Raw genomic sequence first — 25910 nt, forward strand, 5'->3', positions numbered from 1 at the left:
TTATGATGATGGCTACCAAAATCACATCTCCCGTCTAGACCTTTCTCCTGTATTCTGTGCTGATGTATCTAACTGCTTGTATCAGTCAGGGTTCAATCAAAGAAGCAAAACTAGTTACAGCTGTCTGTCTCTCCCCTCCCCAAATATCCACATTGATTTTTCCCACACCTTTTCCAGTCTTGACTGAATATCGCATTCTCTGTGAAGACTTTTCCCTCACTGGCTTGTTTAAATGTATGTGTCTGTTTGTCTGTTTTTCTCTATAGCATTTATAACTCTTAGTCCACTTTATCATGTACTCTATATTTTGTTTATTGTCTATTTCCACTAGAATAAATACCACAAGAAGAGGAATTTTTGCTTATTTTGTTTTCTGCTATATCATCTGTGAGCTTGGAGTAGTGCCTGGCACATAATAAGTGTTCAGTAAAGAGTTTTTAAATGAAGCTGGAGAGGGGGGAAGGACTAGGTCAAGTAAGATCTTAATAGGCTGGGGGAAGGAATTTGCATTTTCTTAGACTGTCCTTACGTCTCATCGTAGAGGTAACTACAAGGGACAATAATAAAGAAGCATCATCTATGTCAGACTGGGGTTCAAGGATGGTTGTATTTTGAGCAGGGGTGTGGGAGACGGGGTGGAGAAATGGAGAGAAGAGGATCTTGGACCTTTTAAAAGAATTACCTTATGTCTAAAAATGCTCTGTTTCATATATTTTATCATTTTAGGACTCAATTATCTGTTAAAAAATACTTTAAAAAATACTACAGAGGATTTAGTTCTGAAAAACTCCACCAGGGAAGTTTAAATAGCGTTAATTATGAATGGAGGGGAAATCTGCCATTGAAAAAGCAGCCTCTATTTTAAATATGTTTCAAGTTACATAATGGGAGATATAGTTAGACTAGTGAATTTACAGAACATCAGAGAAATTATTCTAATTGCTCTACATAATTTGCCTAATGCTTTTCCAGCTGTGGTATACATAAGAAATACGAAAAATTATGTAGCCACTTTCTTTCCCCCAAAAGTTCTCATGATTGAGTGTTACTCTATTTTTATTTGTAGCATCTTTTTGTATCTCTTCTTTTTGGCTAATGAAAAATAAGATGAACATTTCAAGTAAGCAAAAATTTTGGCTCTAAATACCTAAGTGATATTTGTTTTCTCCTTCCTTTTTAAAGATAACCTGCCGAAATTTCGTTGGGATACAGCTCAAGGTTAATCCTCCAACCAATAAAGTGACAGCTGTGGGACACCGAGCAGATGTCCTTAAAAAGCTTATCTATTCAGGTTGGAACCAATCTTAGTTTGAAGCTCTTTCTCTCTTTTTCAAAACAAGATTTGCTGTTGTGTTCTGCATGTCCAGGCTCCCACAATTAAAGTGTTTGCAAAATCTCTTTTGCAGATTTGACTGAAAATAATGCATTTGCTATTTACCGTCTTATATTGCTATAAATGTCACTTAAGGAGAATTAAATCTCATGTTTTTTATTAGTTTAATCTGTAAGTTAAAGAAGGGAAATAAGAGAAGAGGGAAAAAGGAAATTGATGGGGAAAAGTAAAGATGAGAAAAGACTTTCACAAGTTTTTCTCTATTTTTAATCTCACTTGGGAACTCTTTGAACTGATCTTTTGCTATTTTCTTGGTTCTAACTTGATTCCCATAAAAACTTCCATTTCCATAATCAGTATGGATTGTTTTTCTACTGGTGTTACCAAGGTTAACTTGTTGGTTTTTAAACAAGAGTACAACAGAAGATTCTGAAACATCATGACTCCTTTGCTTTTAGCTGGTGAGCCCTCTTGGAATGTTTTGGCAATGTGGCTTATAGGAATGAGGTGATGGGAAGGGATGAAAATGGAAGTAATGCCTCTCTCAGTGGTGGTTTTCCTGTCTCTGTTTTGGGTAAAGGAAAGAAATGCAAGTCTTCCCTTTGATATCTCCTGCACTGACAGGCAGGTTCTTTACCACTAGCATGACCTGGGAAGCCTTGATGTGTTTGGATTCCTTCATTTATTTATCTATTTATTTTAGGTATGTATGTGTGTATGTATGTATTTATGCATTCATTCATTCATTTCTTGAGTCAGGCAGCCATTCAGTCATTCAGCAAATATTTATTGAGTATCTACCATGTGTTAAGTGCTATACTACGTCCTGAGAAACTGGGAAAGATTGAAGGCAGGAGAAGAGGATGACAGAGGATGAGGTGGTTGAATGGCATCACCAACTTGATGGACATGAGTTTGAGCAAGCTCCAGGAGTTGGTGATGGACAGGGAAGCCTGGCGTGCTGCAGTCCATGGGGTCACAAAGAGTCGGACACGACTGAGCAACTGAACTGGATGACTGACTGAGGTCCTGAGAATACAAAGATGAATGAGACTTAAGATTTGTTATATGATTTACAGCCCATTGAAGGAAACCAATAAATAAGCCAGAGATGATAGTGTAGAGTGGTAAGGTCTACTGTTGTGACTCCTGCTGCTGTTATAAACAATAATAGTTAATGGCTGGCATCATTTTTGAGAGACTCTATGTAATTTAGTGGGGTTATCATAAAAGTAAAAGGCAAAAGTTGAGAGTAGAAAGGTCGGCAGGAACTGGGTAATAACGGGTCTTAGAAGGTAGGGTAGAGACTCAGATTTATCTAGGGAGCTGGAGGGAGCTAGTTAGAAGAGTTTAAAGAAGGAAAATGAAATGATCATATTTGTGTTTTTGAAAGACACTTCAGCAACGTGGGGAATAGGTTGGAAGGAGACCACATGGCGGCAGGAGAGCTGCTGCTACCTGCTTATGGGTTTACAGACATGATGAGGTCCTGGACTTAGATAGTGAGAACAGAGGGGTGTGCTTGTTAGGTGAGGGCGATGCATGAGGAAGGGAAGAGTTCAAGTTGCTTTGGTTTCTGGCTTGAGTGGCTAAGTGGTTTTGGTATCTTCACTCTATTAAAAAATACTGAAGCAGGGGGCAGGTTAGAGGAAAACATCTCTTTGCTATTACTGAGTTTGAGGTGTCTGAATAATAGCTGAGTAGAATCATCCAGTCAGTCAGTGATCACTGCAAAGAAATAGAGGAAAACAATAGAATGGGAAAGACTAGAGATCTCTTCAAGAAAATTAGAGATACCAAGGGAACATTTCATGCAAAGATGGGCACAATAAAGGACAGAAATGGTAGGGACCTGACAGAAGCAGAAGATACTAAGAAGAAATGGCAAGAATACACAGAAAAACTACTATACAAAAAAGATCTTCATGACCCAGATAATCACGAAGGTGTGATCATTCACCTAGAGCCAGACATCCTGGAATGTGAAATCAAGTGGGCCTTAGAAAGCATCACTACGAACAAAGCTAGTGGAGGTGATGGAATTCCAGTTGAGCTATTTCAAATCTTAAAAGATGATGCTGTGAGGGTGCTGCACTCAATATGCCAGCAAATTTGGAAAACTCAGCAGTGGCCACAGGACTGGAAAAGGTCAGTTTTCGTTTCAATCCCAAAGAAATGCAATGCCAAAGAATGCTCAAACTACCGCACAATTGCACTCATCTCACATGCTAGCAAAGTAATGCAGAAAATTCTTCAAGCCAGGCTTCAACAGTTCATGAACCGTGAACTTCCAGATATTCAAGCTGGTTTTAGAAAAGGCAGAGGAACCAGAGATCAAATTGCCAACATCCACTGGATCATCGAAAAAGCAAGAACATTCCAGAAAAACATCTACTTCTGCTTTATTGACTACACCAAAGCCTTTGACTGTGTGGATCACAACAAACTGTGGAAAATCCTTAAAGAGATGGGAATACCAGACCACCTGACCTGCCTCCTGAGAAATCTGTAGGCAGGTCAAGAAGCAGTAGTTTTGAACTGGACATGGAACAACAGACTGGTTCCAAATTGGGAGAGGAGTACATCAAGGCTGTATATTGTCACCCTGCTTATTTAACTTATATGCAGAGTTCATCATGAGAGATGCTGGACTGGATAAAGCGCAAGCTGGAATCAAGATTCCTGGGAGAAATATCAATAATCTCAGATATGCAGATGACACCACCCTTGTGGCAGAAAGTGAAGAAAAACTAAAGATCCTCTTGATGAAAGTGAAAGAGGAGAGTGAAAAAGTGGGCTTAAAGCTCAACATTCAGAAAACTAAGATCATGGCATCTGGTCCCAACACTTCATGGCAAATAGATGAGGAAACAGTGAAAACAGTGACAGACTTTGTTTTTTGGGGGGGGGGTCCAAAATCACTGCAGATGGTGACTGCAGCCATGAAATTAAAAGATGCCTGCTCCTTGGAAGAAAAGTTATGACCAACCTAGACAGCATATTAAAAAGCAGAGACATTATTTTGTCAACAAAGGTCCATCTAGTCAAAGCTATGGTTTTTCCAGTAGTCATGTGTGGATGTGAAAGCTGGACTCTAAAGAAGGCTGAGCAGTAAAGAATTGATGCTTTTGAACTGTGGTGTTGGAGAAGACTCTTGAGAGCCCCTTGGACAGCAAGGAGATCCAACCAGTCGATCCTAAAGGAAATCTGTCCTGAATATTCATTTGAAGGACTGATGCTGACGTTTCAGTTTGGCCACCTGATGCCAAGAACTGACTCATTTGAAAAGACCCTGATGCTGGGGAAGATTGAAGCCTGGAGGAGAAGAGGATGACAGAGGATGAGATGTTTGGGTGGTATCACTGACTCAATGGACATGAGTAAACTCTGGGAGTTGGTGATGGACAGGGAGGCCTGGTGTACTACCGTCCATGGGATCGCAAAGAGTCAGACACAACTGAGCGACTGAATTGATCTGAACTGTTGATTGGGTACACCAGTGAGGCACTCAGCAGATTTGTATTTTCATCACCAATACATTGGTAGTGGTTGAAATCAGAGGCTTGAACAAGGTCACCCAGAGAATGTTTTAGGAATATGGACCTGAGGATGCCATCACTTTGGAATCTGTGTCAGTCAGAATGGGCTGGGCTACATAGCAGTCATGAACAATCCCTGAATCTCATTGCCATAACACAAGGGAAAGTCTTTTTTTCGCTCATGCAACTGTGTTCAGTGAGGTTGAGCAGCTGATCATGGATTGATGGAATGTCCATCTCGACACAGGCTTCCATGATTGTTTTAGAGGCAGGAGACAGAACACTGGTGTTATCCTCTAGGGCAGCTATAACTGGAGGCATATAGTAAATGGTTAAGACTTTAAAGTGAGACCACACGCATATACCATACACTTTACACTAAGGGCTTTACGTGGATTGTTTTATTATTATAACAATCTCAATAAAATTCACTGGACATCAGGCACTCTAATAAGTGTTTTGTGAGTATTAGCTTACAACTGCCTGATGAGGTAGGTTTGCTGTTGTCTCCATTTTTTAGCTGGAAAAAAATAATGTTTTGTATATTTTTCATATTTTGTACCTTTATATTCATAGTTTATATATAAGTCAGATGATGGCTCTTCTAGCTGATACCTGAAGGTGACACATTTTCCACAATTTTATTGGCTAAAGTCACGTGGCCACATCTAACTTCAAAAGGGGAGGGTAGTGTGATTGTACTCTGTACCCTAAGGATAAAGACAGCCTATGTGAAGAGCCCTAGTGACTGTGATGGAAAAAGCAGAGGCAGAGCCCACATCTGAAAGAAATTGGGATGTGGCTTAAGAGGTGGGAGGTACAGGAGCTGAGAGTGGTACAAATAAGGCTGAGGAGAGAGAGAGAGTGTATGAGTCAACAGTCAGAGAGAGGTCAGCTAAGATGAGGGATTCTGTCCATTGTATTTGGGAGATCACTGTCCCTGGCTTTTCTGCTATGACACCCTCACCTTAGGGTCTTGCTCTAGCTGTTTCTCCTTCCTAAAGTGCTCTTCCCCCATCCAGATGGCTCTCTGATAAATCCCTCACTTCCTTAAAATCTTTGTGCGCATCTCATCTTTTCAGTGAAGCTTACCCTGACCATTCTACTTGAAACTGCATCCTGCTTCCTTCCTTCCAATTCCTCTTACCCTAATAAATGTATTCTTTTTTTCCCCCCTGAAACACTTATAGCTGCTTATCACATTCTATAACTCAGTTTTTAAAAAATTGTATTTATTGATTACTAGTCTGTCTCTGCTAATAAAAGGTAAGCTCTGTGAGGTCAAGGACAATTGGTTTGTTCATCAATGGAATCCACGTGCCTTCATCAGTACCTGACACATAGTAGGAACTCAGTGTCCACTTGCTGAATGAATGACTTTAATAATAGTAGTTTCAAAGAAATGGTTGTGAGGGTAATGGCAGTGTTTTGAGTGGTGGGTGCGGTAGTGGTAAGCTGTGCCTGCACAGAGTCACTGAATGAGAGTTGCCTTTGATGAAGCTTAGAAGTGACAAGAAAGAAGCAGGAGCAGCCAGAAGGGAAAGTGGAGCCCAGGGGGGCTTTGTTTTATTTGTGTGGTTGTTTTAGTAGGAGAGAAAGAGAATATTTCTATATTAAATGGAAAGAGCCAGGAGAGAGGGAGAGCCAGGAGAGAAAGATATTTGATCAGGCAAGGAGCTTGAGGATAAACAAGGCAGAAAATGGGATATACGGGACTTAAGAGGTTGGGACACCCCTGATGCTAGATAAGAAAGGAAAGAGAGAACAGGTTCAAACGCAGGAAAATTTGTAGATGGTAGTGGTAGAAGTTGAAGGCATCTTAACCAGGCACTAGAGATTTTCTTAATGAAGCAGGGGGTTGAGAGCACAGCCAAGGTTGAGATTCCAGGAGGGATGTGAGATGGTGGACTGGAAAATAGGAGAAAGGAGGATAGGAGGGCTGCAGAGCAGTGTAGACGATCCAGTTGAGTAGGGTTGGTGACCATGAACTTGTAGGTTTTACTGCCAATGATGAATTATATCCTCATATTCGGTGAGCAACAGGAGGACCAGCTTCCCCTCGTCAGTCACGTGTGACTGGTTCCAAAGGGCGTGTTTCTTCCTGGATGTGTTGTCCTTTTCTTTATCTTGTCTGTCAAGCCTCTGGAGATTCCCCAACTTGGGATCCATAACTCAGAATGTGATGTATACTGCTCCCTCCATCCTAAAAAGAACTGGCAACAAATGTGAGAAAATGTGTCAGAAATGCTTGTTATCAATCTTCTGGTTACCGGGGGTGGGGGCGTGGGGGTGTGGTGTGGTGTGGGGAGGGGGAGAGGTGAATTGGGAGATTGGGACTAACATATACACACTATTATACATAAAATAGATAACTATTAAGGACCTGCTGTATAGCACAGGGAACTCTACTCAGTACCCTGTAATGAACTATATGAGAAAAGAATCTTCAAAAGAGTGGACATATGTATATGCATGGCTGATTCACTTTGCTGTGCAGCAGAAACTAACACAACATTGTAAATCAAATATACTCCAATAACAACAGAAAGAAAATGCTTGTTATCAAAATGATGACTAACATCTAAGAGCTAGGAAAAGCATACCTAGGAAAACTCTAGACCCATGTGACCAGTAGGTGCTTAATGACAATGGCTGCAGTGTGTCAGGAAAGCACGTTGCCAGTCTGTTGTTAGGTTATATTTGGAAAGGCAAGAGGGTGGGTGGTAGGGCAGAAAGAAAGATGGGATTATCAGGCTTCAGTGATCCTTTGAGACGGTTCTCAGTGGTGGTGGAGGTAGAGCTAGTTTGAGCAATGAACAGAGTTGTTGTTGTTGTTTAGTCTCTAAGTCATGTCTGATTCTTTTGTGACCCCATGGACTGTACCCCTCCATGCTCCTCTGTCCATGGAATTCTCCAGGCAAGAATACTGGAGTGGGTTGCCATTTCCTTCTTCAGGGGATTTTTCCCACCCGGGGATCAAACCCGAGTTTCCTGCTTTGGCAGGTGGAGTCTTTACTGCTGAGTCACTTAGGAAGCCCATGGACAGAGTAGGAGTATTCAAATAGATAAAACCTAAAAAATATTGTAATGGCAGTAATAATTGATTGAGCCAGTACTTTATTATCTTCTGGTGGCTCAGATGGTAAAGAATCTGCCTGCAGTGCAGGAGATCTGAGTTCCATCCCTGGGTCAGGAAGATCCTCTAAAGAAGGGAATGGCTACCCACTCCAGTATTCTTGCCTGGAGAATTCCACAAACAAAGGAGCCTGGCGGGCTACAGTCCATGGGTTTGCAAAGAGTCAGACATAACTGAGCAACTAACTCTTCAACAATTGTAGGAGGTAGATATTATTATACTTATATTACACATTAGAGAATTAAATGTTACAAGTGAGTGCTTGAATCATGATTCAAATCCTGGTCTGTCTGATTGCTCACAGGGCTCCACTGAGCTATCAGGTCTGTCTGTCATTTGTCCCTTTTGAGGTTAGATTCTCTTATTAATGTATAGCATTCAAGAAAAAAAATTGCTATATATCAGTAGTCATGGGGAGACAGATATTTTATTGTTACTTGTTATGATAGTTGCACAATTTTAAGATGATCCTGCATAACTACTACAGGTTTTACACTGAACCATTATCATTAAAATCTTGGCATCCACCTGATAGCTCCTTATAAAACTCTAGGACCTCTGTGTCTAGGAGCATAATTTGGGCTGCGCTTTTGGGGTATTAGGCAAATTTTTAGGATGCTTAATTTTTTTTTTCAGTGTACTAAATTCAGATCATTAATGTCTTTATAGGCATGATGGTCCTTATGTATATCACTATGACATGTTTGCAATTCTTAAAAGAATTTTAAAAAAAGACCAAGTATACTCCTGATGGTTTTCATCCCAGATTGCTGCTTTAGAACATCATAGATTTTCTTTTGGCATAATAGCATTTGGTGGTAATGCTTGATACATTTAATTCTTCAGAACAGATACTGTAACGCTCCGGTGCCTAGGAACATTTGGTTTTCTCATTATTTAACAGCATTCTTTTCTCCCTCTAGCTATTTAATAATGCATATGTAATTTGGTACAGTCTCTGTAGGATTTGGAGGAGTGAGAATACCTTGCTTTATAGATGATTTTTTGTATGGATGAGTAACCTGCCTGCTTGTTAAGCTTCAAAGGGGTGATAACTCTATGGATATACCTTTTATTGTAGCTGTTTTTGCTTTCTGTCTGGGATCTCTTTCTTCAGCTTTGACCTTATTGCCATCCAAGTTGTCTAACAGAATAGTTCAGTCACCACGTGTGTTGGAATATTGAACCCTCTGGCTGGTATGTTTTATTAGTGCCTCTGGGCATTTGGGTTGATGTCACCAGAGGTGTAGAAAGCGGCCCAAATTTTGTATCACTCACTGGGATCCTTCCTTGTTGAGCCCATTTCTCTGGAGTCATTGGCATTTCAATTTTAATGTCTACACTGGTACATGAGAGACGTAGTAAATCTAGTCTTTTCTTTCCTCCTCCTCCTTCTTATTTTTACCTATTTCAAACTGTTGAGGCTATTAGTGACTTTAAAATAGCTTCTTGAATTATCCATAGAAGTTCTCAGAGAGGGACCCCTTGAGACAGAGATGGCAGAAAAAGGCCTGCAAGCTAATGATACTTCCTTATTGCTTTGCATCATTTATCTCCTGAAGACAACCACCAAAACACCAACAGAAGCCTAATTAGACAATAAGAAAAAAAAAGGGTGTACTAGGACTTGAAAAAAGGGAAAAAAAGTAAAGTAAAATATAAGTTACAAAAACAACCAAGAGGAATGATTTATAAGCATATATTTGCTAAAAAGTAGCAGGATGATTTTATTCAGAGCTCATATTTTCAAGATGGCAAACATCTCCTCTTTTCCCTCTTATAATCCCTAATCACTGGCATGCCTTTGTGATATTTATTCTAGAAGGTAAGCTCTGGGAGAGCAGGGAGTGTGTCTATTTTGTTCACTTGTACCTGCTTGGTGCCTGGCATGGCACCTAATACTGGTATGTGCTCAGTGGACACTTTTAAAATATATGACTGACAGTCATAATGTGAGCTCCATTTAGTAAATGCTTCCTCCATGACTAGTACTGTGCTGGACATGTCACAAACAGGTTCAAACATAGTGTCCAGTAACTCTCAGAGGTAAATCTTACCATCCCAGTTTTAACAGATCTTGCAAATGAAGGCCTGAGAAAGTTATTGTCTAAAAATATTAATATGTGAGGGCTTCCAGTTTCCTCCTTTTCCTTTGCTTTGGTGAACTTCTTTCTCTCATCTCACTCTCTATGGAAGAAAAAAATGAAAGACAAGCTCTTCAATTCTGGCAGGAAAAGTGGAGAAACAGAGCAGAAGCCTATGATCTTCAGGGTGTTGTGCACAAGGGTTGGGGTGGGAGAGGGGAGGGCCTGCCTTGTCAGGGCTCCTGCAGGACTGTGCATGCTTAGAGGAGGGGGAGGTGGCAGAGACAAGGTGGAGGGGACAGGAGAGCAAAGCTGGCAGGAGAAGAGTGTGACCTGTGCCTCATTATTTGATCCCTTAAATGTGTGACAGGGAAGCATGTCATGAAGTGTGTCATGAGCGAACTTGCTGGGGGCACAGAGGCACCTCTCAACATGGCCATGTTCCTGGTTTGACCAGAGCCTCCAGGGTTTCTAGACATCAAGGTGTAATGAAAGATGTGTCTCCATGGCCACTGAACGTGACTCCATGTTATTAATTTCACCAAGACCTCACTGGGCTTACAAGGACCCCAGGCTTAATCTGTATTATTCTCAAAGTGTCTCTGTGCCCACATTAGCAGGCCTTAAATTAGGATCATTGCCTGTTCCCCAAATCTGATGCTCTTTGGGAAACTATTTGGGAAAGGCATCAGACTAAAACCCTGGTTCTCTCTCTTATGTCTTGTAAGGGCTTAAAACAAGTGTTGTTGCTGTTTTTTAATTGCTAAGTCATGTTTGACTCTTTGTGACTCCATGGACTGTAGCCTGCTTCTCTGTCCATGGGATTTCCCAAGCAAGAATACTGGAGTTGGGTTGCCTTTTCCTTCTCCAATTAAGACAAGTGAATGTCCCTCAAATTCACTTTTCCTCCTTTGTAAAGTATGAGTGACATTTATCTCTACTAGTTGTAAGATACTGTGACAATAAATTGAGATTAAGGCCTATGGAAGTGATTATTAATAAAGTTTGTCCCAAGCATTTAGCTTTGAAAACTGTTGTCATTCATTCATGTAACGAATATTTACTGAGCACATACCATGTAATAGGTACAGTTATAGGCCAGGGGTGAATTCAGTGGACAAAAAGGGCAAAAATCTCTGCCCTCACAGAACTTGCATTTTAGTGGTCAGAAGCAATCAATAAATAAGTAAAACCTGTAGTAGGTCAGAAGCTAATGGGTGCTGAGAAGAAAAGAGAAGTTGTGACAATTTTAAAGAGAATGATCAAAGAAGGCCTCACTGAGGAGTTAACAGTTAAGTCATAAGCTTAAGGAGCTGAGGAATCAGACCTGGGGATATCTGAGGGAAGAATGTTCTAGGACAAAGTGAACCACTGGTGCCAAGACCCTTGGGTGGAAGCATGCTGATGTGGGAGGGAGTAAGGGGGAGAATAGTAAGGTCACAGGGTACTTCTTCTTGGTGGGCCTTAGAGGTCAATCCAAGGGCACTAGTGTTTGCTCTAGGTGATGGGGGAGTCTTGGACAGGGGTGTGACATGAGATAACTTATATTTTATAAGGGATACCTTATATTTTAAAAGGGGCCCTCTGGTTCTTTTGTTGAGATTGGCAAGGGTAGAAATGGGGAGACTGGTTAGGGGGTGGTCGCAGTTATTCAGAAAGAGATGTCAGATCTTGGAATACAGTGGAATGGAAGTAGTGAGTAGATCTGGGGAGAGATGGTGGCACTCCAGACATTTTCTGAATGGGGAGCCTCTAGGATTTGTTGTGAATTTGACCTGGGGCTTGAGATGAGGTAAAAAGTCAAGGATGATGCCAGCTTGTGGCCTGAGCAACTGGAAAAATAGAACCACCCTTTAATAAGATGAGGAAAGACTATGAAAGGAGTAGGTTTAGGGAGGAAAGGTTAGGAAATCAGTTGGGAACATGTTAAGTGTGAGATGTCCATTAAGTGCCCAGCAGAGGAGACCAGTGGATAAATGAGCCTGGACTTCAAGAGAGATGGGACTAGAGAAATTTGGGAGCCACTAGCATGTAGATACTTAGACCCATGAGACTAGATGAGATCATCAAGGGGGTGAATGTGTTACTGAACTGGGTTCCTGGACTCTTTAATCAATAGAAATTGATAAGGGACAGGATGAGAAATTCAGGCAAGGCTTCATTGGGACCTATGCTACAGCACAAAGGAATGAGAAGAAGTAATAGGTTCCCTTCTTCAATCTCCAACTGACAGGGGGGCTAGTTTCTTAAATTGGGTGTGAAAGCAGGTCAGTGTGTTGGCAGGGGAGTCACTTAGGTTGGTCTCCCCATGCCCCTGGTGGTGCTGTGTGCAGTATCCTGCTTTTGCTCCAGGCCCCAGAGATGGCAGATGGGTTTTGGCTTTTGTGTATCTTATTGTTCATGATTTGCCCCTACTGTGCATGCACACAGTTGTTTTTAGTCTCTTATAGTTTCTTTGTATTCTATTGCTGGAGGAGACGTTTGTCCAGATGCAAGTATTCCAGTAAAGGGTCCCAGGTTCCAGCCTGTCTCAAATGTTAGTTAAGAAGAAAAGAGAAGCAGTCTAAGGGTTGAGCCTTGGGATTTTCAAATATTAAGAGTTTGGGTTGACGAAGATGAATTAGCAAAGAGGGCTAAGAAGGAGGGTCAGTAGGTTGGTAAAGGACCTTTAAGCCAAATGAAGAAAGTATTACAAGCAGGAAGGAGTTAGCAACTGGGTCAAATGCTGTTGAAAATTTATGTGAGATAAAGCCTAAAAATTGAACACTAGATTTATTCTAGTCAAGATCCTTGGGGTGAAATAATGGGGGAAAAGTCTGATTTAAGCATGTTTAAGAGAGAATGGGGAACAATGGAAATAGAACTTTTTGAGGAGTTTTATTATAAAATGGAGCAGAGAGATAGGATAGTGGCTTGGGGGGAAAGAAGGGTCAAGAAAAAGGGTTTAAAAATTTTTTTTAAGAAATTTAGATACAGTCTCTGTGCTATACTTTACAGTTTCAGAACTTATTTGTCTTTTAATTGACATTTGTACCTTTGGGTCATCTTCACCCATTTTGCCCACCACCCCACAACTCTGCCTCTGGCAACCACCAGTCTCTTCTCTGTTTGTTTGAGTTCGATTTTTTAGATTCCAAATGTACGTAAGATCATTCACTGTTTGCCTTTCTCTGTCTGATCAGGGCTCATCCATGTTGTCACAAATGGCAGGGTTTCCTTCTTTTTCATGGCTCTGAATAATATTCCACTGGGTAAAGACCACATTCTCTCTATCCATTCATTTGTTGATGGATCCTTAAGTTGTTTCCATGTCTTGGCTATTGTAACTAACACTGCAATGAACACAAAATTTTTGATGATTTTTAAAAATATATAAAAAAGCAAAATGGGATGTTGACTCGGTAGAGGGAAAAACTGGTGACTGGGAGGAGAGAGGAGAATTGCTCGAGTGATGACCTTGCAGTGTAGATGGCACGGGGAATGGGGGCTGTGTGGGTCTAGGGGTAGGGGCTTGCAGGAAATCCCTTTGGATTCCTTCCATTTATTCCCATTGAGGTAGGAAGCAAGTTCATCAGCCCTAAAAGGTGGATAAGAAGCAATTTCCGCTCCTTTTTTTTTCTTCGCCTAGTAGCCAATTAACCATTCTCCAATCACTTCTAACGTTGGAATTTTCCCTGTATCCCTCACTTGTTCCCACTGCTACCACCTTAGTCAAGTTCAAATCATACTATATCGGTGTTGTAACTTCACAACCTCTCAGCCACCACCCTCTTTCTATTGCAGCCTGCTGTGCATACAACTGCTGGCTCACGCTTCCTAAAATATGAATCTCTTTCTGCCGGGGTCTTACTCAAAATGCTTTCTTGGCTGCCAGTTAAAGAGTATGAAGGCCATATACGCAGTGAGGGCTTTAAGCCTCTGGAAACCCTTCTTGGTTCAAAAGGACTGGCTGTGTCATCTTACTGTGCCCTGCATTGCCACTTTTAATCCTGATTCCACCCTCTCCTTGTGCAAGCTGGTTCTGTGACCTAAGGAAAGCTGAGACTTTTCTATGCCTGATTCTCCCTGTCTGTAAAAGGAGGATATAATGGGACATACCTCTTATGAGTGTTGCTAGAATTCAATGAGACTATCACAGTGTTTATTTAGAATAGTTACTGGCATAGTATAAACACTTAATCAGATTCAGCTATTTTTTTTTAAGATTTTTTTCGATGTGCACCATTTTTTAAAGTCTTTATTGAATTTATCGCAATAATCCTTCTGTTTTATGTTTTGGCTATTTGGCATGTGGACTCTTAGTTCCCTGATTGAGGATCGAACCCCCAACCCCTGCATTGGAAGGGGAAGTCTTAACCAGTGGACCTCCAGGGACGTCCCAGCTTCAGCTCTTCTCATTCTATCTGAAACCCTTTCCCTTACTTCCTGATAATCTTCCTTGTTCTCTAAGACACAGCTGGCATCTTTTTCCCCCATCATCTGTTTCTTGCTCATCCTTTCCTTCCTGCACTGATCTCTCTCCTTTCTCTCCATCATTTTGGTGTGTCTCCAGACACTCTGTCAGTGTGATTTTCACATGCCAGTGTTAAAATGCCCTCATCGCTTCAGCTGAAGGGTGGATTTCTTGAGGGCAAAGGTCATGCTTCTTAAGCTGTTACAGCCCTGTTCCCTAGCAAGTTGCTGGACTCTCAAGACTTCGGATTTGACAGGGGGTATTTGACCTGTTCAATTCGTTGAAGGGGTAAATTTGTTTGTCGTTCAGTCTGAAGCCTGTGTGTCCTCTCTCCCATGTGCCTGCTTCATGGCGTATGCAGCTGGTCTGTAGCCTAATTCATGGGTCTGTCGCTTCCTCTCTAGAGACCTCACGGCAGCTCTGCCAACACCTGCTCTTCTGGCCACTTTTCAGGATGGCTTTTCAGTTCCATACCTGTTTATGGCCTCATCTTCTTTTCCTCTGCCTTCTCCAGTGTTAGAAAGCTATCTTTTCTTTCTCTTAAGAGAGCAGTTGCCCATCTCCAAGCTTCTTTGTTTCCTCCTTTCGTCTCTTTCCCAAGGCACCTTGGCTTTGAAGAGGCTGCTGAAAGGGAGCAGATTATTTCATCTTTTATGATCAGCAAAGGAAAAAGTAGGAGGCTTCATAAGGAAAATTGGCAAGATCTAAAGTTATTTGCATTTCATACGAATCAAAAGTTTTCTAAGTGTTTTTTTTCTTTTTTTTTTAAAAGAACTGTCAAATAAACCAAGAAAAAAAAAATTGATCTGAACACTGAAACACCTGCTGCAGACCTGGGGGCTTTGAATTTAGCAGCTTTAGTTTGGGCCCAAGAAATTCTCTGAATTAGAAAGGCTTTTGCTGCTCCTTGGCTTGCTGCAACATTTCATTCCTAACATCACTCTTCCCTTTCCTTTCAGAATACCGCAGAGCCAAAGAGCTCCTCTGCGTGCCTGTGGATGTGACAGACACTCTGAGATGTTTTAGAGAGACCTTGGAAAAATCCAAATATCACAACAGATCAATCCGGCACAGCAGAAAGTTGCTTTCGTTATTTCTCGCACAGACACAAGGTAAATACAGTCGTTCCTATGCACCTGCGGGGAATGGGTTCTGGGACCCTCTGTGGATACCAAAATCCATGGATACACATGTCCCTTACAGTCAGCTCCCTCCTGCCTAGTATCCATGGCTCTGCATCTTCAGAAACAGAGGGCTGACTGTACTTGCTCTTGTTCTTGTCTCTTTATTTCCACAGGGTACCGCCCTGTGGGTCTACCATGTTCTACAGTAGGTTCCTCCTTCCCCCACTTCTGTGCCTGCTTTTGGCTGCCTTTCACTTTTTTCTTCTTGTCCAGTGGATCTCTGTTTCCCACACTTGATTCCAACCAAAGCACTGCCTCACTTATCTCTTTTATGCCTTCTGAGTATACTCCCTTGAGTGGAGTAAATATGAAAGCAGTGTTAATGTTTGATTCTATACCTCTGTGTCCTTACTATTTGCTTTGCAAGTATGGTGCTATAGTTTTGTTTTATTTTCATAAGTAGATGAATTGATTCGTACAGAATTAACTACAGTCTTTTACCAAAGCACTACTTTATCAATGTCAAACAAATAGATGCATTTTAATATACACACCAGTAAAATTCCTTATTAATACCAGAGATTTTCATCTTAGCCTTAAAAAAAAGATATTCATTATGTTTGGTTACTTTATACTTGCTTTCTCCCTTCTCAAAATCTATTGATTTGTAAACTCAGTCAAAGCAGGGCTTCAAGTGGTTAACCTCAGAGAGAAAAAGGATACTCAAATGTAGGTTAAGAAATCCCAAATTACCTACATTTAGGTAATCTAAAATCCTAATTTATGTTTATAATCCTTACTGTTCAAATTTATCAGAATAATAAAAATAAATTTATATTAGTAAACTTAAAATAATTGTAAAGTTATTAATAATAGATTTAAATTTAGCATCTATGACGCTAATATTCTCTGAAGTGATGTTTTAGACATTTAGCCAATTGTTTTTTTTTACAACTGCTGACAGAAGTTTACTTATGTATATAATATATGTATCTATGTATGTATATATGCATGCATGTATGAATTCATATATGTGTCGTTGTTGCTCCCCTTCTCCCCCCCAAAAGCACTTGTTATGATATGTACCCACAATTTTTGGTTATATTGTCCACAGACACACTTTACATTAAATTAGCCCTCCATATCATGTTTTTGAGCTTCCCTGTAGCTCAGATGGTAAAGAATCCGCCTGTAATGTGGGAGACCTTGATTCGATCCCTGGGTTGGGAAGATCCCCTGGAGGAGGGCATGGCAACCCACTCCAGTATTCTCGCCTGGAGAATATCCATGGACAGAGAAGCCTGGCGGGCTATAGTCCATGGGGTCTCAAAAAGTGGGACACAACTGAGCGACTAAGCACAGCATATCATGTTTAAACTTCCTTTGGTCATGGTGTACATTAACAGTGGTTAAGGGCATGAACTGAAAAAAGAGTAGATACAATTCCTAAGGATGGTTTACACCACTTCCTTCTGAATTTCACCTAGTATTAATACTAAGATACCCTCAGAAGTTTATCCCCAGTCCTTGGCTGTAGACCTAAATCCATTTTAGCTTCTCTCTCTCTGAGGTTTTTAACTCCTTCCCCTAGAATATTTTTCCCTTTCTTTTCCCTGTGTGCTCTCTGACCTTGCACAGACACAGATTCTTTCCTATTTCTTTCCCCTTAGGTCAGAACTACCTGTACATTGCACCTATCCCAGAGGTCTCTGCCCCAGAGACAAACTAACATCTTATCGTTGGAAACTCTTTTAAAAAAGTGAACTCAAACTGTGCAACTTCTCCCCCCCAACCCCCAAGAGGAGCAAAGCATTATCTCAACATTCACTTTCCAGCAAACTGCCCTCTGTACTATTCCTTCTGAGGTAACACGAGTGTAGAGCGCGTCGACACTCACACACCTGGGCTCTTCAGAAATGGTTTGAGACATGAAGTTTAAGGAAACAGAGTCCCTTGAACTGTAAATAAGGCTCAACTCTATGTAAAATCCTTCCCTCTCCCTTTCTATTTCTCCTGCTTTTCCCCTCCTCCTCAACTTCCCTTCTTTCTCCATTTTTAAGCTTTTTAAAAAATTTTTCCCATGAATTTAGGAGATAAAGGAGGAGTGAACAATTTAAAATTTGCTACTGGGAAGGTGGAGTTTTCCCTGGGAACGGAAGAAATGCACATGCCAACACCCCCCGACCTTTCTCAGGAGCACTTCCGAGTTTTCAGCTCAGTGGAGAAGAGCAAGCTTCCCTCCTCACAACTTGGACTCGTAATTTCTTCTTATTATGAAACTATTAGTAAGGTTTATTCATTACATGTTCATTTTCAATATGATCTGCCACATTAATGTTGAGATTGCATTTGGTCTTGAGATGATATCTTTTTTAATGTATTTTTTATTGGCGTATAGTTGATTTACAATATTGTGTTAGTTTCAGCTGTACAGCAAAGTGATTTGGTTATATATATGTGTATATATTTTTCAGATTATTTCACATTATAGGTTATTACAAGATATTGAATATAGTTCCCTGTGCTGTACAATAACTGAAATATCATCTGTAGAAGTGAGATGAAAGAGCTCGAACATAGAATCTATTCATCACACCCTTGTAGGCAGTGACAGAGCAGTGACGAGACAGGCCGCTGCCAACCCCCTTTTGTGATCGTCTCTCCAGCCTAGCTGTTAACATTGCGAGATTCTAGGTGCCCTCTCGCTCATCCCACTTTAACTGAATCCGAACCGTTTGTTGAGATGTGGCCACTGTTATGTGCTTTTGCTTTGCCCCAGCTGATTCCATTTTCCTTGTCTTTCCACTTGATTTGGCTTTTCTACAAATTCAGCAGTATAAACTCAACATGTTGTAGACCCAATGTCCCCCTTTTTTATAACAGAAAATATTCCCCCTTTAGTGCTTGAAATAAAATTAGTATTAACATACTCTTCCTATACATATTATTTAAAAAAATAAATATTAAGGTCTATATATAAATTGAAGGATAAATTAAATGAAATCACTTTATAATAGAAGAATCTATTGTTAATATGTCAGAGCTTAGGTGGGCTTCCCAGGTGGCTCAGTGATAAAGAACCTGTCTGCCAATGCAGAGATGTGGCTTCAGTCCCTGGGTTGGGAAGATCCCCTGGAGAGGGTCATGGCAACCTACTCCAGTATCCTTGCCTGGAGAATTACACAGACAGAGAAAGCTGGTGGGCTATAGTCCATGGGGTTGCAGAGTCAGACACGACTGAGTGACTAAACAACAACAGTTGCAGCAAGAGCTTAGGCACCAGAGGTACAGAGAATCAATCAGATGCTCATATAGTGTATGTAAGATATTCAGGATACATAGGAATATGACAGCTGTGAATGCAGACTGATACAAGTGTATCATATTGGTGACTCAGGTACTATCAGCATTGTTAATTTTGGTGCCTTGATGTTCTAAAACGGCAATGTAGGGCATTCTGAACAAAAACAAAATACTACAGGAATTGCATTTCTGGAAAACTGAGCATTTTGAAAACATGCAAAAATACCCTTTCTATGTATAAAATGAAGTTAGATGTTAGACTCAGATAATTATCTACAGGTTTCTCAACTTTTTCCTCCCTGTGGGGAAAGGTTCTGTACATTGAAGGCCCCCCAGTGCCAGGTCCTCACTGACGGAACACTAGCAGTTACCCCACTGTGACAAAAAACAACCCCCTCCCTCAGATTTCTAAAATACCCTCTAGCCAATAGTGCTACCCTCATTAGGAACCAATGCAATGTTAGATGGGTTTATTTTTGGCTACACATCCTGGAATGCATGCATTTCTCAGAAAGCAACGACAAATTCAGATGATAGTAAAGATGTGCTTTTTTGCATTTGGGTGAAGGAAGAATCTGATATGCTGCACTCTTGTCACATCTCTGATCAAAACCAAACCATTAAAGTCTTCCGATCTGCTGTAGAATAGTGTTCACATTTTTCCACTTGGCATTCAGATGCCTCAGTAATCATACCACTACTGCTTTTTCAACCTCCCCCCAAACCATATTCTGGCCACATATGACATTTCTGTATTTTATACCCATTCCGATCTCCTTGTATGCTTTTTCTAGATGTTTTCTCCTTCACCATCTTGACCTGCCTCACTGTTACTCTGTCTACTTTATTCATGTTTCCTACCTGTTAGAGCCAGTCTTGTTTCCTCCCTCTTAGATCCACTTTCCTACTCCCTTACATTCAAACAGAACATCATTTGTTCTCTATAGCTATATCGTGTGACATTTAGAGGGTCTATTAATTTGAAGTTTGCTTATCTACACAGTCAAGGTATAATGCAATTTAAAATATTCTTGCAAATATAAAGGAAATATTTTATAGGGACTGACATTTGTTCTTTCACTTGATTAAAAATACAGATGTTCTTCAAACCAGCAATCAAAGAAGTCTTAACGTGCAGGCATTGCATGAACTTGGAAATCTTCTCATCTTCGCACAAAAGAAAAGGTAGCTTATAGGAGTCAGTAAAACAAGGAGAACTCTGTTCACCTGAAAAATGTTTAACTATTGTGAAAAAAAGTACCGTCTTTCATAAATTTTAGTTCTTGGATAATATTCCATTGCTGTCTTTTAGTCATCAAATGCTACCGGAGAGAAACGGTTATGAGCAATAAATGGCACAGATCCATTCGCTAACATTTTGATGAAATGTTTATTCAATGCATTTTCTTTCCTTTTTGAAAGATAGATTTAATAACACAGATCTCATGCTGCCTGATGCCCCGTTTCTTTTTCAGCGCTGCTTTTAAGTGTTGGAGTCAAGCTCTGGATGACATTTTCAGAAAAGAAGATGTGCTCCATACATGGAAGGAGCTTGGCAGCTCACTCACCAATGCCACTGATGGCCGGTCACCTCTAGGTTCCAAAGACTACAGTGAGGAGCTCCTGTCCAAAGTTGGCATCTGGGGGTGTCTGCAGGGAGCAGTGATATCAGCAAAGATAGCACAGTGAGTATGACGCTGGAGCCATCTGTGTAGGACCTGGGGCCTGCCTTCGTGGGCTACCCACCCGGGCCATGCAGGGTGCCTCCCACACACGGGGTTCTTGGGCAGCTCCATTCATATCCTATAGGCTTATTATACATGTTACTTGTTTGTGCTCTTGCTTGTTTATGGCCATCTCCTCTTCCTGTAACCAGGGCCACGTCTGGAATGTGAGCACCGCATGGGCACAGGTCACTGCTTTGTTCACCAGTGTATCCCAAGTGCCCAGCATGGAGATGGCATTCAGTAACAGTGTGTTGAATGAATGAGTGGATGAACAGTTGGTAGGTGAGCAAGAATAACAACATGGAGGCAGGCCACCTAAGGCTTAATTTAAGAGCCTCCTAATAACTCTGGGCACCCCCCGGCAAGTTACTCATCCTCTCTGAGCCTCACTATTCTCATCTGTAAACCATGGTGACAGAAGTTACGTGACATACTGTATTCATTTGCTACTACAGACTAGTGACAGAACACCAATCTGTGAGAGACTTACCGTCTCACAATCTTGGAGCCTTGACATCTGAGATTAAGGTGTTACCAGGGTGGTTTCTTCTGGGGCCTCTCTCCCTGCTCGTAGGTAACTGTCTTCTCACATGGTCTTCCTTTCTGTGTGTGTCTGTGTCCTAATCTCCTCCTCTTGTAAGCCCACCTCTCATATTGGATGATGGCCTACCCTAATGACTTCATTTTAACCTGATCACCTCTTCAAAGACCCCATTTCTTAGTCACATTCTGAGGTTACTAGGGGTTAGGATTTCAACTTAGGAATTTTGGGTGTGCAGGGGGGCTTGTGTGTCAGTGGCTCAATCATGTCCGACTCCTTGCAATGCCATGGACTGTAGCCCGCCAGGCTTCTCTGTCTGTGGGATTTCTCAGGCAAGAATACTGGAGTGGGTTGCTGTTTCCTTCTCCAGGGGATCTTCATGATCCAGGGATTGAACACGGGTCTCCTGCATTGGCAGGCAGATTCTTTACCACTGAGCCACCAGGGAAGACCCAGTGTGGCATATAATTATGCCCATAACACAGACTGCATTAGTTTCCTCTTGATGGTGTAACAAATTCCACAAATTTCAGTGGCCTGAAACAATACTGATTTATTGTCTTACAGTTATGGAGGGCAGAGGTCCTAAAATCCAAGTGTTGGCAGGGCTGAGCTCCCTCCAGAGGCTCTAGGGGTGAATCTGTTGTTGCCTGTCTCAGCTTCCTGAGGCCTCCTGCATTCTTCATCTTCCGTCATCAGGACCCACAGACTTTCATCTTCCTTTCTGTCAGTATGCTTCTATCCTCACATCTTCTCTGATTCTGACCCTCCTTATCTTTCTCTTAAAGGACCATTGTGATTACATTGAACCCACGTGGATAATTCAGTAGAACTTTCCTAACTCAGGGCCCTTAATTTAATCACATCTGCAGGTTTTTTGTTGTGTTTTTTTTTTTCCACTGCATCATATAGCTGGAAGGATCTTAGTTTCCTGACCAGATCATAGATTGAACCTGGGCTCTCAGCAGTGAAAGAGTGGAGTCCTAACTGTGGGACCACGAGGGAATTCCCTTTTTTTTTTTTTGCCACATGAGCAACATATGCATAGGTTTAGGGAATTAGGATGTTGGTATCATTGGGCAGCCATTTTTCAGCCTTCCACACATGGCATATGGGGAAGTCTATCACAATGCCTTATGTCTACTTAGGACTCACAAATATCTTAAATATTTGATTAATGTGAGAAACGTAAAAAGTATGAAGAGAGTAGAGGTACAGGTTTCCGTTACCTCTGTAGTTACATTATAAGGCATGGTGGGCAAAAAATCTGCACAGTATTTTGAGCTGTAGAGAAAAATTTTAAAAATAGTAACTTGTTTTAGTTCACGATCACATTGTTTTCAGAAAATTAGCATTTGGGCAAGGAAAGTATGAATTACCATTTTAAAAGTATAAAACATTCAAAGATTTTTTAAAAACTCTGTCATTTGATTTTCCTTTTGCTCTCCTGAGAAGGAACTCTTCCTTTTACACACACACACACACACACACACACACACACACACACACACACACGTCTGAGTTTATAACTTAGTAGCACTTGGCAGCAGAGAACAGAAAAGCTGAGAAATGTTCCCAGCTTGAAAAGAACAGCTTACAGCATTCCTGCCAAAGGACACCTTAGCATCTCTGAGCCTCTGAAGTTGTTCCTTAGTGATTTTCAACCAACAGAAAGTCATTTCCTGGGTTACCCAGCTGGAAGTCTGACTTCCACAGGCTCTATGGTACTCCAGGAGCTTTGGCTATTCTTGGAGACTCCCTGAGGAGAAGAAACTTCTGTTTCCCACTGTTCAGCAGGCAAAGTACCTCACAAAGAAGCTGAACGCAGACTGGTGTTATTAATACAGTGAAGTCCACTGGTGTTAAAATAAGACTTAGGAGAAGGTAATGTGGTTTATAGTCACCAATGCGAGTTTTAAGACCCGTGTAAAGAAAATTCAAGACTCTACTAAGGGACGTAAAATGAGACAGTAATAAACACAGAGTTACCACAATCTTTGGTGGAAAGATTTAAGATCATAAATGGCTCCATAATGTACTGCTAGTGAGGAAGTACAGTGTTTCAGTCTATGAGAGGAAATTAATTAATTGTGCTCATCAAAAAACCTTAAAATTGTGTACCTCCTTTTCTCCAAAATTCTACTTCTAGGGATTTATCCAGTGAAAGTAATAGGACAAGTGCTCAAAAATGTAGGTATGACAATGTTTGTTTCAACAATGGAAAAAAACCAAATGGAGATGGATATTTTAATACTCTGGTACATGAGTCTGATAAAAATATTAAAGTTCTGTAAAATAATTATATAACTGATTATGTTCAATAATAGAAAATTTGTTTATAAAAATATGTATTGCATAATTTCAGTCTTAATGTGAATGCACATCTGTATAATTATATGTAGAAGGAAATCTAGAAGGAAAGTGACTGAAATGTTACTGGTAATCATGTTTAGGTGAATTTTCATTTTATTTTTTTCTGTCTTTCAATGTCTTAAACCTTACATAAGAATGTAGCACTTTTAGAATTAAAAATTAAATTTTTAATTTTTAATTAAATTAAAGGCTACTTTAATTTTGAGTTAAAATCTATGAGTATTGGAGTTGTATTTATGTAAAAATATCCTTGGAACATTGTCTCTGACTCAGTTTCTTTTTCTTATACTTAGATTTATTCAGACTTTGGATGTTGAAAAGAGAACCAACTGTTGCCTTTTATCAGCATTACTTTTTCAGGTAACACTTCATATATATTGTTCGGTAGTAGCACAGCCATTTAATTAGTAACAGAGTAAAAAATGCAGTGGTTTATTATATTCATAAAACTGACATTAGGAAAATAACATGAACCTTGATTAAAATCCTACGCCTATCTTTCCTTTGATGGCTGAACCCCTGTGGCATTTGCACCTTTAGAATTCAGCAGAGTCAGTTTTCTCATGTTCACTATAGATGGAGAAGTTTCACAGATAAGGAAACTGAGTCTCCTGTCCTTCTTTCATGGATCAGTGAAGCCAGTCTGATTGAGTCTAAAGGGTTGCCCTGCCTCATCTTGAAATAAACTTTTGCTTAATTGCATGATGTAAAATATGCCATATAATACAAGCCAAAAATAAGTTGAAGACTACAAAGGAGAGTGTCTGCAGTTCTTAGTTTGATTTTACTGAAGAAGAAAGGAGCTTTTATCCGAAATATAGGACATTCTGAGATTCAGGAACGTAGCCAGGGGCTTCTGCAATCTCCTAGAGGTCCTGTTTACTTTGAAGGATGGAACACCCTTGTTCTGTTTATCAGAGGAGTCTGATAGCTTATGAAATCTGGGTATATGAGATCTTTTGAGACAGGTTTCTTGGAGTATATGGCCAGACTTTTTAGTTTTCTTATGTTCCATACACCTCTTGCCAATGCTTCAAAGGGACGAGGTGGAAGAGGCAAGGATGTAGAGGGAATGATCATCTGAATCAGATTTCTTCTGTTGTATCCTTTACTTTCTCCTGATATTCCTTGTTCTTGAAGATAATGCTGTTTATGTTTTAGAAAGTAAATAATTTTTTTGCTTAAATGTAGACAGCATTTCTTAGTAATTCGACACCTAAAATAAAAATTAGCTCTGGGATTTATTTTAAAAATCTGTTCATTCTTTTCATGATTTTAAAGCAAATTTGTGAAACTAAAAATTAAACCATTGCATAATATTTTAGACTACGTATCTTATAAGTTTAATGAGCAGTCTGATTAAAGTTATCCCTGATATATACATTAAAATAATTTGATGATGCATTTGTCATCAAGAAATGTCATTGTATAAGAAAACATAAGAAGCACTCCTAAATGTACAATTTGATTTTGTGTGTTCATCTTGTTTGTGAATGTCTGGCACAATGTTGGTCATATAAATTGTATTTAGAAATACTGGTCAAATTAAACCAATTACCTTTTCACTTAATTTAGTTAAAAATTTAGAATTATCTCTGCTTGATTTAGACTTCCGAAATATGTTTTTCTTTCCTCTACTTGTAGGTTGGTAGAGTGGAGAAAACAGATTTTTGAGTCAAATAGACATGTCTTTGAATCTTCTTTTTGCCAGCATTAACTGGGTGACCTCAGAGACGTTAATCGTTTCAGCCTCAATTATATCACTTGTGAGATAATAAGTCTTCCTTCTAGGGGTGGGTTAAGTGAGGATTAAATGAGATAATATTTATGAGGAATAAACTAAGAGTGCCCAACACAAAATCAACTCTCAACAAATGATAAAATAATGATAATTTCTTCTTAAGATAATAAGTATCCAACTACCATGGGGTTTAAAAGGCCCATTGTCAGTGATAAAGCATTTGGAACCTATAGTGATGAGACTATAAGTACCTTTCATTGACGCTTTCAAACTGCGGCATTAGAGAAGGCTTTTGAGAGTCCCTTGGATAGCAAGGAGATCAAACTAGTCAATCCTAAAGGGAATCAACCCTGAATATTCATTGGAAGGACTTATGCTGAAGCTGAAGCTCCAGTATTCTGGCCACCTGTTGTGAAGAACTGACTCATTGGCAAAGAACCTGATGCTGGGAAAAATTGAGGGCCAGAGGAGAAGTGGGTGACAGGATGAGATGGTTGGATGGCATCACTGACAATGGACATGAGTTTGACCAAACTCCAGGAGATAGTGAAGGACA

At 40.3% G+C, this 25910-nt stretch overlaps 1 protein-coding gene across 3 annotated transcripts in view; it reads left to right on the forward strand.

The window, feature by feature from the left end:
* The window catches only part of CFAP54 (cilia and flagella associated protein 54), a 306329-nt gene that overhangs the window by 147753 nt on the left and 132666 nt on the right, over positions 1-25910 (forward strand). For 2 of the 3 annotated variants that reach the window (XM_081595348.1, XM_081595349.1), the window contains exons 39-44: positions 1183-1291; positions 15505-15657; positions 17760-17954; positions 20070-20157; positions 20448-20657; positions 23907-23973. In XM_081595348.1, the coding sequence (XP_081451474.1) occupies positions 1183-1291; positions 15505-15657; positions 17760-17954; positions 20070-20157; positions 20448-20657; positions 23907-23973 (822 nt within the window). The remainder of the gene's footprint in view (positions 1-1182; positions 1292-15504; positions 15658-17759; positions 17955-20069; positions 20158-20447; positions 20658-23906; positions 23974-25910) is intronic. The other variant, XM_081595350.1, reaches the window with a different exon arrangement.

The sequence above is a fragment of the Giraffa tippelskirchi genome, chromosome 4 (genome assembly GCF_054371585.1).
Source record: "Giraffa tippelskirchi isolate mGirTip1 chromosome 4, T2T-mGirTip1v1.2.pri, whole genome shotgun sequence".
NCBI lineage: Eukaryota > Metazoa > Chordata > Mammalia > Artiodactyla > Giraffidae > Giraffa > Giraffa tippelskirchi.